Source organism: Pyxicephalus adspersus, chromosome 2, assembly GCF_032062135.1.
Source record: "Pyxicephalus adspersus chromosome 2, UCB_Pads_2.0, whole genome shotgun sequence".
In the NCBI taxonomy this organism is placed as follows: domain Eukaryota; kingdom Metazoa; phylum Chordata; class Amphibia; order Anura; family Pyxicephalidae; genus Pyxicephalus; species Pyxicephalus adspersus.
Window position 1 is genome coordinate 103,485,812 of NC_092859.1, and position 14,319 is coordinate 103,500,130.

At 35.5% G+C, this 14,319-nt stretch overlaps 1 protein-coding gene across 1 annotated transcript in view; it reads right to left on the reverse strand.

The window, feature by feature from the left end:
* Nucleotides 1-790: 790 nt before the first annotated feature.
* The window catches only part of PUS7 (pseudouridine synthase 7), a gene marked incomplete in the record, with an annotated part of 22,359 nt that continues 8,830 nt past the window's right edge, over nucleotides 791-14,319 (reverse strand). Inside the window, 11 exon segments of the mRNA XM_072401692.1 lie at nucleotides 791-2,176; nucleotides 2,394-2,485; nucleotides 2,973-3,102; nucleotides 3,595-3,696; nucleotides 4,159-4,285; nucleotides 5,388-5,548; nucleotides 6,055-6,116; nucleotides 6,205-6,330; nucleotides 7,052-7,180; nucleotides 8,245-8,322; nucleotides 8,427-8,538. Coding sequence (XP_072257793.1) covers nucleotides 2,040-2,176; nucleotides 2,394-2,485; nucleotides 2,973-3,102; nucleotides 3,595-3,696; nucleotides 4,159-4,285; nucleotides 5,388-5,548; nucleotides 6,055-6,116; nucleotides 6,205-6,330; nucleotides 7,052-7,180; nucleotides 8,245-8,322; nucleotides 8,427-8,538 — 1,256 coding nt within the window.

Below are 14,319 nucleotides of genomic sequence, written 5' to 3' on the forward strand. Positions count from 1 at the left end.
CCTCTGGTTAAGGGAAGATGGCAAATCTGGTGGATAACCTGAAATATTTTAGGACTTGCATGAGGACGTTCAGAAGTTACAGGTCCATTGTGAAACAAATGTCCACTGAAGAAAAAAAGGTGCCAGAAGGAATGGGTCAGCTTTTGTAGAGCAAAGCTAAAGAAAAGATGTCCTTCCTCCTAGAAAACCAGCAAAAACTCAAGCATGCTGGTAGTATGAGGGATTGTCCTTGACTGGCCTATATTTCTTTAACTAGCTCTATACCATGAAGGTCAACGACATCTCGTATCCCTTAATTGGACAAACAAGAAATACTATTACATGACATTTCTGAAGTTCCCATTTATGTAAATGTATATTTTATTTAGGGTGGTTCCAATGGAAATGTGTGACTTTCTCTATATGGATCCAATACATTTTTCACATGGAGGGGTATAACCGCTCTCCAAAGATAATGATGCATGATCAAACCATAATTTTACAAATATTTTGGGCTCAGCCTATGTGCATTTTGCCAAAAATAATATTTAGCGTGACTTTTATTTTCAATTCTTATTGGTTTTCATTACAGAAAATAACATTTGTCCTTTAGAAAGCAAAAATTTATAGCATAGTAAATACAGCCTTCCACTGGTAATTTTCAATTAAACAGTTAGGGAATTTTTCTTTTTCCACAAATCTCAAACATTTAAAAACTTGAAAAAAATATATCCAGTTAGGGGTGGAGCCCCAAGATAATTACCTAACAATGGTCAATATCATTAAATACCTACAAAAGACACAGGATGAGTTCTTTTATCACTCACGTTTATTTAAAAAAAGCTTAGTAACTCAGCTCTAGAAATCAAAACAAACAAATCAATACATCTTCATAATGGCTTTACATGATAATTAGTCCTTAGATAGCATATATACCGGTTCTACATTTAAAGAGGTTAATTGTTCTGTAGGTTGTATCATGGATTTGTCCTATTATATGTGAGGTGCTCATCATTGTATGGCATTTCAAGAGAATATACAGCAGCCAGCTGCATGTCAAACAGGAGTCACAGTAAATGCATAGGATACCAAAGAAATGCAAGTTAAAATCTCAAATACACAATGCACTATATTTGTGCACAAGGGATCCTTTTTGTTCATAGATATGTGAATGGCCTGTACAATAACAGTCAATGCCTTCCGTGTCTGACAAGCAGCAGAAATGCGCTGGCTTTTACTGAAACATTACGAGGCACACTAAGATCAGATGGAGGAAAAGCCTGAGTACAAACAGATACATCTGAAAAACTTGTTTGAAACTTACCCTGCATTTTTAAACACCCCTTAACTTGAGAAGCATTGCTACATGCTTTCTTAGCGGATAGCTAATGATAGAAATCAAAACTTGGAGGATTAAAAAAAAAAAAATAATAAAAGAAAGATCTTTTTAAAAAGTATTTGACATTTTATACAGTTACAGTTTTGGCATATTTGATGAACTATTACATTTCCTTTAATTATATCTACATATCTATAAGTAGGCATTTTAATCATGTAGCTTTCTTATAGTTGGCCTATAAAATATTCATTTTAATGATACACAAAATGTTCAAATTATACAAGGTTCAGTGGATGAATAGCACACCTCATCTGTGGTATTACACCAAAAATTATTTTGCAATACTATGCTTACCCCAACACTGCCATCATCTGATAAGCCAAGTAGTGAGCTAGTAGGGAAGCAGACCGAACAATCAGACAATCTAATAAGGACCCAACCTTCCGCCTAGGCCAAACTAATCCTGATTTAGTCTAGTCAGGACTAGTGTCATATCATTAGGTAGGACACAATGAATATGGAGATTTAGAGTGATTGTTCCCCAATTTACCAATAGTGGAGTCAAAGTTCACACAGCTCATGGGTAAAACATAAAATAAAAGGAATATTATTTCAAGTAAATCCATAAACAGAAGTGTAAAATCTGCACATTTAAAAAAAAATTGTTTATACAAAGCACAAATTGCTATGGATATAAAATGGCAGAGGTCCCAGGACCTGCTTATCGCAGCCACACAGTGTTAAGCTGAGTCTGATTCTTGATACTGGTGTCCATTTTTAGTACTTCTCTGATGGCCATTGTAGCATATGTGGACGGAGGTAAGGAAAATTCCATTCTTAGTGCTCTGTATTTTCCATCTGCAGAGTAAAAATATAGTTTATTGTTAACAGCAAAGTTAATTGGTCATATAAAATCCTAAAATATCAACTGACCCATTGGCATAAAAGGTCAAGTGTGTTTTTTAAGTACCCAGAGAAAGTCAGTAAATATGAAAACTATAAATTCAAAAGCGTGCTGGCGTTTCTCCATTTTTTTTTGAAGGACAATGAAAATGAATAACAAAATTGTAAATACCTTTGTTAAAGACAGGTAATGGCTTTCCTTCCAGTTTTTCAAGATCAGTTCCGACTAGTGGGATTTTAGGGTCATCATATGCAACAACTTCCCTATAAATAGCACAAGAAAAAAATTTTTTAATCCTAGAAACATTTACCTTATTGGGCACTGAAATTTGGATTTAGAGAGCTCTAAATGTACATTTCATGAACCAGAAAGTGCCCAAACAATATTACCCTAAAGTGTATATAACTGAACCAGAAACAAACTTGCCTCACCTTGTTCCTTTGCGGTCACTGATATCTTTTCAACTGGTCAGCCTAGTCCTTTTTCAGGATCACGATCTTTGGCCATCTAGATTGGCCAGACTGGAATGAAGTAACTCAAGCGCATGTGCACAGGAGTTCAGTCATTCCCAGCACCCTATGCATACGCAGCCCAGTGTATATTCTACAAAAGATTGCAAACATGCAGGTACAGTTGTTTTACTGTAGAAGAGGCATAGCATGTAAAAGCAGCCTGCCTGTTCGCAAACTTTTTGATTTTCAGGTATAATTCCACTTTAGACTTGTACAAGTGGAGAAATACAGTGCTTACCAGCTGACATCTCGAGGTCGTATCAGAATTTTTCGATAGGCTCCAGCCAAGGAGTAATCTCTTACTCTATGTCTCATGTTCTTAATGTCAAGTTTATCCTTGGCAAGCATTTCTTCATAAGCTGCAGCAACTAAATGGAAAAAATCTTTTAAATAACAAGAAGCCCAAATCACAAAAAAAAGGTATCCAAAAACAACAAAATTGCCATGTAGGAAAACTAAAGACATTCTTTAAATATATCAGCATGATATTCTAGAAAGAGGTCAACCTGTTAAAGACTGGCCTTTAGTCTACGAAAACGTGGCTTTGTTCAATAAATAGTGCAGTAAACTATAGTAGTCATTCAATCTGCTCTAGTCAGACTGGAAAAATATGTTTTTTTATTGGTTGTTATGCACTGGTGATATACACCGTGAAAATATACACAGTTTATTGAAGCAATATGTATAATGTCATACCAGCCTAATGTCATAAGTGCATAACATACAACTTACATGCACCAGAAGTCTCTCTGTTCAGAAAACACTATGAGCCCACTTATCTACAGGTGAATACTTATTCCCTGAACAAAATAGTATAACCAGACCAAAAAAACAAACAGCACACATATACTCAAACTCACGTTTGTGCTTGGGGTAGATGACATCAAAGCCTGGCAGTGGCATCACAACATCATGAATGCTGTAGTCGTTAACTTCATTTTCCCCTACAACTGTTGCAGTGGCTGGAAAAATAAACACAATTTTAATACATGGCATACTTTAAGTGAAAGTCACATGTGGACAAAATCAATGCTTTGGCAGGTATTTTCAAGTCGATAGTATATACAAATCTTCAAACTCAAGCTTAATGCTACCAATCAAGTCTCCTTGTAGAAAAAGTAAAACTGCCATTACTCAAATAAACCAAAAGCGAAACTAGGCAAAAATTCAGCTGCCCATATTTCTAATTCTACTGATCATTTTGCAATATGCAATTTTCACTTATTGTAACCTCTATGTGGTTTAGTTGTAAGCACCCATTTACTCTTTAAAGTGCTGCAAAATATATTATTATGAAAAAAAATACGGAAGTACATATGTATACAAATCTTTTTTCCTACTTTTTTCATTTTTGTTTGTTCTCTGAATATAAATCAGCTGTCCTATTATAGTCTAGTGACACCGAAAAATAAAATAACAAATACCTCCTTTTAACACAAGGTCGCCTGGTACAACTTTTAATCCATATTCCTCAATTCTCTTGCTCACCATGTTATTCCAAACATAGCTTTGATAACTATGGATATACATTAATCTGTTGTTCCTAGGAATCTAAAAGCAAAAAAGTATATGTCAGAAAAATGCATTTGGATTCTAGCACAAAGCATTGCAAAGTTTTTGACAAATAGAGAACAACACTAACAGTTCCAGTAGAGTAAGCATTCACAGGTTCATAAGGAAAGGAGGTACCATAAGGTTGAAATATGGTCTTTGTGACTCACCTTGAAATTGCACCTAGGATATAACTAGATTTTCAAAACGGGAATAAGTTTTCCAATAAGATACTGTAGGTGAGAGCTATACCCTCACAGCTTGGACAACATCATTAAGACAATGGATGGAACCGGGAAGTGCTTGTCATCTTAGGGGTTCCTAAGGACCCACAACTGGAGAAACCAGCAGGCAGACCAGGTTTTACACAAGTGGTATACATCCCTATACATAGAAGTTGAAATAGTTCCCTATGGAAGGCTGTGAGTGGAGTGCCCTAGTGCCAGACAATGTTTCTGTAAGCAATTGCCCTGGTAGATCAGATACAGGTTTGCAAAATAAAGTGCACTAGTGGGCCCTGCAATCTCACATACTGGGCCTTATTTTTTAAAAGCTCTCCAAGGCTGGAGAGGATACACTTTCATCAGTGAATCTGGGTGATCCAGCAAACCTGGAATGGATCTGGTCCAGGATTCAAAACATTTGCTAACAAATAGCTATGAAGAAATCTATTCCAGGTATGCTGGATCGCTCAGCTTCAATGAAGAAAGTGTATCCTCTCCAGGCCCACTGGAGTCTAAAAGAGTCAGAGCAAACACAGTGGCCAGATCAATGGTTCTTGCATGTGAACACATACCTTTTGCTGCAGCTAGCCAAAACAAATCATGATTAAATAGTTAAAGTGAAAATAATTAAATATGTAAATCTTGAATGTTTTGTAAAAGTCAAGCTTAAACACATTCTTTTTCCTCTAGAGCCTCTATGTTTGTGCATTAAAACAGAACTAACTCACTGCAAAAAGAACAGGATATATCTCTTCTGCAATAAAACAAACCTACCTGCTTGTTTGCAATCTTTTGCCTAAAGTATACTGAACTGTGCATGCAATAAAAGAGTACAATAACAGTCTCAGTATCTCTAAATTCATTACACATATACTCACTATTCCAAAGGCAGTTACAATGTTCTTAAGACCATATCTGGAGAGCCCACGAAGCAGCTGACCTTCTACGCAACGCTTGACAGGCAATTTTCTGAGCGCAGCTTCTGGGTTCTTTGTCTTTGCCCACTCTTCTCTGCATTGAACCAAATATCCTTTTTCGGCTGCAAATTGTAATTATTACAAATGATGTCATATATATAACCACAGAAATTTAAATCAAGCTCAATAAAAAGGTACTACAATAAGATTTCGGAAACCAAAATTATGATGAATAGCATAACTTTGATATCTTTACCATTATATAGTCTTTTTACCTATGTTTTTTTTATATATATCTTGCAACCATGGTTGGTCTGACATTTGATGCCACACTTCCATTTTTGCAAACACACCATGGTCAATTCTGTAGAATGCAATTTACCAACGAAATGTTTTAAGGATGTGGGGGGAACCAGAGTACCTAGAGATAACCCATGTGATGGGAAGAACATGCAAACACCTTGTACAAAGCATCCAGTCCAGGATGTACAAATATAGTTATGCAACATTACTTGCATTACCAGTAAATCCCTGAACATGACCTAACATTTAGCAGAATTTACAACTGCACTTTAGGTAGCAGTCAGTAAAATAAAAATTAATGTAACCAGTTTAAATGCTTCCATACCTCCTGGTCTTGGCTTTAATATTAGGTCTATCATTTCTTCCCAGTTGCTCTGAAGAATAGCCCTGTAATTAAAGGAATACAGGTCAGACTTCGTTTGTAAAAATAGAAAAACAAGAAGAAGAAAAAAAAAAAAAAAAAAAAAAAACTTACCTTCCAACCTGGTAAGTTGGAACAGCTGTTGTACCAAAGCGCTGCATGCCATAATAATTAATGAAGCCGATATCCCTGAGAGATGTCATGGCCTGCTCTACCTGCTCATCTGTTCCAGTAATATTTCTGTTTAAAAACAAAAAATAAACAGCATACTAAGTCAAACAAGGTCAAGCTGTGAAAATACATTTTATATCAAAAAGCCAAATCAATACTTTGAATCTGAATCTAGTGCCGAAACCATTCTGAACAAAAAGAGGATTGGATTTGTATTTAAACTGGAACTTGTTGGAGAGTAGTGAGCTTCTGCCATATTCAGTAGCAGGTTAGACATGCTCTACAACTTCTAACAATACTATAGTTTAGTAAAGATGTTTAGGTCATTATACTTTGCAATGCTCAGTATGTGTCACTTTATAGTAATTTATGCATGACATATTGTAGCAGTCTGCACAGAGACAGATAATTATCCAGAAAAGAAACTGAAAAATCCAAACGACCGAGCCAAACGCAATACACGAAGTAATGACGTTATTTAACTACGTGAGCAATAATAATAGAAAACTTTGAATAGGTGGCAAGTAACATCACTAAAACTTTGATTAGCTTTTTATCTCCTAAAATAGTTTTTTTTCCCTCCTACCTCCCTGAATACAGTTATTTACCTTAATTCTTCACTTTTTTTAATAGAAGTGTTGTTCTAATCTGCAACTTATGCATAACAAAAGTACTTTCTGGCTGTTCAAACATCTCATTTTGCATCTTCCAATTTACAGTATTTTTGAAGTTGCAAAAATTAAAAGCACAGCTTAGAAATAAGCAGCCAATTTTTACAGTTAAGTCGCACCTTAAAATGACTGTGAAATGATTTCCTTGAAGTTCACCCAACTTGAGCGGATACTTTTGATACGTAAAATTTCCCAATTTGAAGTTCATTAAACATTTATTTAAATGAGCCAGTCTTTGTGCAGTAATTCTAAAATAAAATAATAAAAAAAAGAATAATGCACAATTAAACACCACATTTTCATTGATTTCTCACAATTAATAAAATTATGCAACAAACGCCTTACTAAAATAAATTATGCGAATTGTGCTGCATTTTAGTATTTTAAAAGGATAGTGCTAATAAAATGTTGAAAGCAGTTACTGGTTTTTGTTTTATTAGGATATAGTTAAACTCAATTACTCAAATCATGATTGCATGTAAAAACAAGGGGGTGATCTGAAAGGATATGTCAAGCCAAAATAAACGGTTTATTGGTTTTACCATTTAACAAAAGGGTTAACTAGTTTTAAACTCCTATCATACTACTATAAAGATCAGACATGATATATAACCAATTGCATCGGTCTTGTTGCAGTTAAAATTGTTACTGTGCAACTCGTGATACCGTATAACTGCATCTATACCCAAAACTTTTTTGGGGTTTTAGAGAAAGAAAGGATTAGAAATGCTGTCAGGTTTACCTGTGTTGGAGAGGTTCCTTCACTTCCCTGTATGGTAAAAAGTCTTACCAGTACAGAAAGTAAAGAAAACTTCAAACAGCAACATAGACAGGAGAGCATTTTTTTTCTTGGGTTTCCGTGCGTCAGATTTTTCCTGACTGCCTATCTGGTGGGACAACCTTAAGAAATGTAAAACCAGGCTTCAGATAGTAGTTAAACCTGGCAAGGGTTCTAACCTTTTTCTAATATATGAAATTTTAGGACAGTAAAAACATTGTGATAGACGAACATTGATCACAGTACTAGGTTTCATTTGCAGGTGCATTGTAGTAAAAGCGTTGCTATACTGCTCATGGTTCTGGGTCCTGGGGTAGTGTGCTCAACATTTATTTAGAATAAGGCCTAAAAATAAAACATTTTTTCTATAGTAACGTCACATTCGTTTCTTCAACGTCACTGCTCCAATAAGTACCAGCAACTTTTTCAAGTTTTTTTTTTGTACACTACTCCTATGATGGAGAATGGTGTTCCAATCTTGAATTTGTCACTGTGGAGCTAGTTATTTCTATCTAAAATCCATATGTTACTTACTTGAGAACAGCGATTGCCTGAACAGTGATGGCTCTTTTATCTTTGGTCCCCATATAGGAAAATATATTAGGCTTAACTCTATATAAAATAAAAGTAAAAAAAATATTAGGAATGCTTTACATTATATAGTTCTTTCTTGGAGTAGAAGCTAAACGGGTTTAGCAAATATCTTCTATACTGACCTTAAAAACTTGGACAGCACATTAATAGCATCCATTGTGTCTTTGTTTTCTTTGTACAGCACAAAATGACAATAGCTGCCACGGGATTTGGGCCATGAATGTTTGCGTGGATCTTAAAAAAAAAAAAAAAAAAAAAAAAAGATATAAAAGTAACACAAATTAGTAAGAGTAAAAATAAAAATTGTTGGATTTGGCCTTCAGAAACAGGATCTAACATATAGTTAAAAAAACAAACATACAAAAAAAAAAACAAAAAAAACAAAAGAAACAAAATTCTGGTAACCAGGTCAAGTAATGTATTACACTGGTGCATTTTAAACATTAGTGTTGCTTGTGCATTACCAGTTTAAGTGTGTGTTTGGCATTTCCCTTCTTTTTCATCTGTGAAATGCCAGCTTTGCTTACCTGAAGTTGTTCTGACCTCTGTCCAAGTGTATAGCATAAAGAGCACAAGAAAGTCATGTTTAATTTCTACATTGTTCTTTTTATAGGTGTCAGAGGTGGACATGCAAAGATAAATGTGGCTGCATGGTCATTCCATTCCTTAGGGTACAATGGCATCCAGCAAATGCGTGGCAAGTTGCAATGAACTTAAAAGCAGGTAACAGCTGAGAGAATGGACCTTTCTCACATGTATTTACACACAAGTCAAAAACATGACACATATTTACATGTCCTAGATAAATAATACATTTTTTCATAAACTTGGTAATAAACATTTTTTTTTATTGATTATACTGATATAAAATATGTATAATAAATTAATATAGAAAGAATAAAAAATGTAAACTCCAAATACAACATATCTCCCTAAAAAAAAGACATATTTATACCAACACTGTGTTTAGTATCCAACAGGCTCCATCGAGACATTGGTGCAGAGCAAGTCAAGATGCACATTTGCAAAACATACTGGACACTGGTTAATTGGGCTCAAGGATCTATGTTGCCAAGGTAACTATTAGGCTCTAGACATACTTTATACTGCGGACAAAAAAGACCTAATCTGATTGGTTAAACTGAATAATTCTTTCCTTTTTCTTCAGTTTCCCATAGCAGGAATATGGTTGTGTATTATCTCACTAACGTGTACAGAGCAAAATAAAGGAAAATGAATGGTATTTTGACCATATCTATTTAAATTATATATTAAAAAACAAATTGTCTAAATGCATCCATCCCCCAAAGGTTAGTCCTGTAAATTTCATCGACTCATTTCATTCATATATTTATTAACAAATGTATAAATGTTTTATAATCCTGTAAAACAGATCTACAGTAAGATTATAACGAGCCAAGCTGTCATTTTCTGTTAGTACAAATACATAGCTTAGAAGACATGCATAGCACAATGCAATACTTCTACAGCTCTTTAGGGATGATTTATTTAATGAGAAACACTGATGGAATTTCAAAGGAAATGCACCACTACTTGATTGCATGCAAAACATGTCATGCTTTAGGCATGCAGAAGTCATGTCATTCAGTCCTAGGGCCTTGCTAATTGCAGATACTAAGCAATAGCAGGACACATTTAACTAATGTGCAACTATACAAGCTTGTACGAACCCAACTAAAATGTTAGGAGTCAAAAAATGATATAGAAGGTGTATGATGGAAACATAGCTAGTAAATCAGTAATACATTTTTAGTAAATCTGTGGCCAGACTATGCACATTAAAAGATTTACATATTCGTAAAACCAACCTAAACTGGGGAGGGGTGGTGACCCACCTATTTTAAACTCACCTAAAGTTTTGGGAACTTCCTGGAGCATCCAGCGATAAATAAACTAACTGCTCGAGAAACAGCTAGATCCACCAACCCGAGAAGTGCCCGCAACGGAACAGGGACTGATGAGAGTATTGGTAAAAATGGTGAACATGCACATATGGGTATTTTATTGCAGAAGGGTCATGGCCAATCCCTTCAGCATCTAAAGACCTGCCTATCTGGAAATTTTGCAAGTGGATGAATGCCCAAAGTCTGGCCACAGGTAACACTTTTATTTGGGATGTAAGTAATTACCTTAAAAAAAAAAAAAGCAAACAATAAAAATATACCACCAGGCACACTCTGAAGACTGGATAATCTAGAAAATCTGAAGCTATGTTCACAGACCTGTTGAGGTGGACTTCCGACAGGGAATTTAAGTGATACATCTCTGCCTGAACATGCTACCAGGATAGTAACCTCATACACTGGCAGTCATTTGGAGGGAAGGGGTTGTCAAAAAAAATGCTTGGGAGAACCAGGCTCACTAAGGTAAGCAGCTAACGAGTATCTGGAACAAACACCCAGGTAAATGTGTCCCAAAGTAATGTTACCCACCATTGAAAGAAACTCAATACTAGAAGAGGCAAAGGAATAGGACCTTATTTTAAAGGGTTAATAAATTGTGTTTGTTCTGTGGTACCAGTCATTCTCTCTCAGTGCTGTCCAAGATGCATAAACCACAGTTTAGCCCAGAGAAGCCAATCAACCTAAATGCAGGTGGGCATAGGTCAAATATCAATAGCAAAGATATGAGAAAATGCATATGGAACAACTATTACCTAGATGCTCCGGCCTTTATGATAACTATATAAATATGTGTTTGCAGCTGGTTAAAAGATTTGTGGAAGATACAGCAAACATAAAAAAGTTCTAAGACCTGGGGAGATCAAAATTGAACTTGAGTTGTTTTAATTGAAACAAGGTGTGCCAAAAATGTGTTATTTCTCAACATCCTGAGAACATACTGTAAGTGGAGGATAGTCCTGGTATAATGTTGTGAAACAAATTTTACATGAATGAGGAAAATTTATGAGGATTTTGAGGAAACAATTGTTTTGGTCTGCCCTGAGCTAAAAATGTGTAGTAGAGGTTCATGACAACAAACCTAAACTCTACAAATCTACACTAAAGTGGTTTACAAATACCTAGAATTCCCTAGAATATCCTTAATCCAAACCGAACTGTGGCACAATTCACAAATCTCTGGTGACTAAACAGTCCTCATCTAGCTTTAAAGAGCTACAACAATTTCCTTAACAGGTTTCTAAGCAAGTTCTAAATAACTTATAAAACGGTATCATTACTATAGAATCATTTATTGTGTATGTCCAAGCATTTTAGGTTTGGATAAAATGGGGAAGGGTTAGACCCTCCAAGTTTTTTGGATTCCGGTGACCCCTGAATGGGAGATTTATTCCTCTATTTTCAATTCTAAAAGCTAAAAAGAGTTTTGGCTATACATACATGTTAAGTTATAATTTCAGAAAGTCAGTGACTAAAAGGGAATTAATAAGTAGTTTCCTTTTTTAATATGAACAAGACAAAAAAAAAGTCATCTTTTAATAATAAAGGTTTCATCCTCTTGGTCCTGCCCATGAGGGAGGTAATGGGTAAGATGTGTGTGTGTGTGTGTGTAGTGGTGTAAGACTTCAAGTAAGAAAATTTACAGCATACTTTGACATTTATCTTATAATATCCATATTTTTTCAAAAGAGCTATAAAAAAATATATAATATAATGAAAAAAAAATATTTTTCTTTTTTCTAGGCTCCCTCTTTAGCTAAATAATAATGACCTCTGTGGACATTAATGGCTTATCTCTGCTTGACAAGCTGACTAGCTACTTTGGTAAGACATGCACCAGAATATTTGTCACTGGGGTTTGGAAGATAAAAAAGATAAAACATTAATAGAGTGTATAGTGTTTCTGTATGTATCTACATTTTAGGGCTAAAAAGAATTTACAATTTTTTTTTTGAGACAGGTAAATTTTAAATATGTATCAGAATTCTAGGGTAAAGAAGACAATTTATAATGATGGGCTGGGTAAAAATTAAGAGTGAAAATAAAGACGTAGAAAAAGTGACACGCATATAATATACCAAGCAATCACTCCGCTGCTACTACTAATTTGAGCAATAAACAGATTGCCTATTAAACAATACCATAAGTGTAAAAATATATTTCTTTAAAATCAAACCTAAACTCAAGCTTTTCATCACAATAATAACTGGAGGTCTCCTGGGTAAATCATTTTCTATCACCAGAAATATTAAATTCCGTCACCAGAAAAAAAAAAAAAAAAACTCAATGAAAATTCTTCCTTGATGATGAAATCTACTAAATCAGCGTCAATTTCTTGACGATAGAAAGAATGTCAGGCCAAAGCAGAGTGGAAGAGAATGTAAAATAGAGAACTTCTTGGTTATCTTAGATGAAAAATCCAAGAAACCACTGGAAATATGGATTAACAGGGCTTTTTTTTTCTTTTAAACAAATATAAGGTCTAGCATGATCACAAACAATTTAATAGGCAAGGGTTGTGGAAGAATCAGCAAAATATCAAGGAATGGTGGGAAATGATGGCTGTACAGATAGGCTGCTGGACTTGTTACTGAGCGGCCAGTTCTGATCCATGGAAACATGAGGAGGAGTGTAAGGTCGTGTTATACAACAATGCATCAGACACTAGTCTGGGCGCTAAAGCATCCATATCAAAAACTAAAGTGTGGGAATTCAAGGAAATTCTAATTCTGTACCCCCTGGACCTACAACTCACTTTCAGTTGCTCCCCTACAGAATGACAAGTCTGAGTTTGGCAAAGTAAAAGGCATGAAAGTCGGGTTTTTTTTTAAATGCTTGTCATTCAGCTTTGCCAGTTAGTGATATCAGGATATTTGTATATACTCTGGACTGCACTTAACACATGCTGTTCCTAATTTAGTCCAATTAGAAATACATGCACAATATATAAAGGACAGTTACAAAAATAAACATATGTTTTTTATAAAGGCTGCTCTATATTAACCCCCCTAGCAAATAATCCCAAGTGTGATTTGGGGTGGATTCCACTTACAAAAAGCGGTAATCCCGAGTCACACCCAGGGTAAATTTAGAAGCCCCCCGCTTCAGCGGCAATCTAATGATCCCGCTCTGATGCCGGACTTCTGCATTGTGCATCACATCTTCCGGGTGATGCGAGCAGCAATAATAAATTCTGGGGGTAGTGCCAGCGGGAAATCACCGCTGGCACCACCCCCGGAATATGTGATGCACAATGCAGAAGTCCTGCATTGTGCTTTGCATCTCCATGGACATGCGAGCAGCAGCAGCGTTGGTGGATGCAGGGGGTGAGCTAGGGCGGGACATCCTCACTCGCATCACCCAAAAGATGTGACATCTTCCTGGTGATGTGAGTTGTGATGTATTCGGGGGGTGTGGCTAGGCGGGAAATTTAAAGGCAGATTACAATGTAACCTGCTTTTAAATGTTTTTTACAGTAAAAACACTACACAACATATAATAAAAATAAAAGTATATATTTTAGTGCACCAAACATTATTGCCCAGTGCCCTGATTTACATTTTGCCCACTTTTATCCCTGACCTTTTTAACCATGAGGGAACCATTAACCATAACCATGAGGGAACTCTTTAAAAAACAAAACAAAAAGAAAAACTTCCATGTATTCAGGAAACCTATGCTACGCTATGCTAGTTGGTATATCCACAGCTAACACTGCATTAGTGTGGTGGTCAGTAGGAAGAAGGTTTTAGGAGTTATTGTGATGACTTGCTTGATTTAATTCCACTTTAAAAGATAAATGTGCTTTTGTTTCCACTTTCCCTTTTATTACCTAGTTCACATTGGTACTGAAATATACATTGCAGTGTGCTTTTGATATGAGTTTGAAAAGCTTCCTAAGTCATTCAGAATTTATTACAGGTATAGTTTACCTAAATTTGACTTGCTTTTGCATTTCCATAGACATGTAAGGAGAGTGAAGTAGCTTTTAAGCAATCCCAAACTCCTGTCACCGCTAGCTCTTATCTTACTCGGTAGACATGTATACAAGTCTTGGCGGTAGAGGGCTAATGTCCTGAAAAAGTGAAGTCCA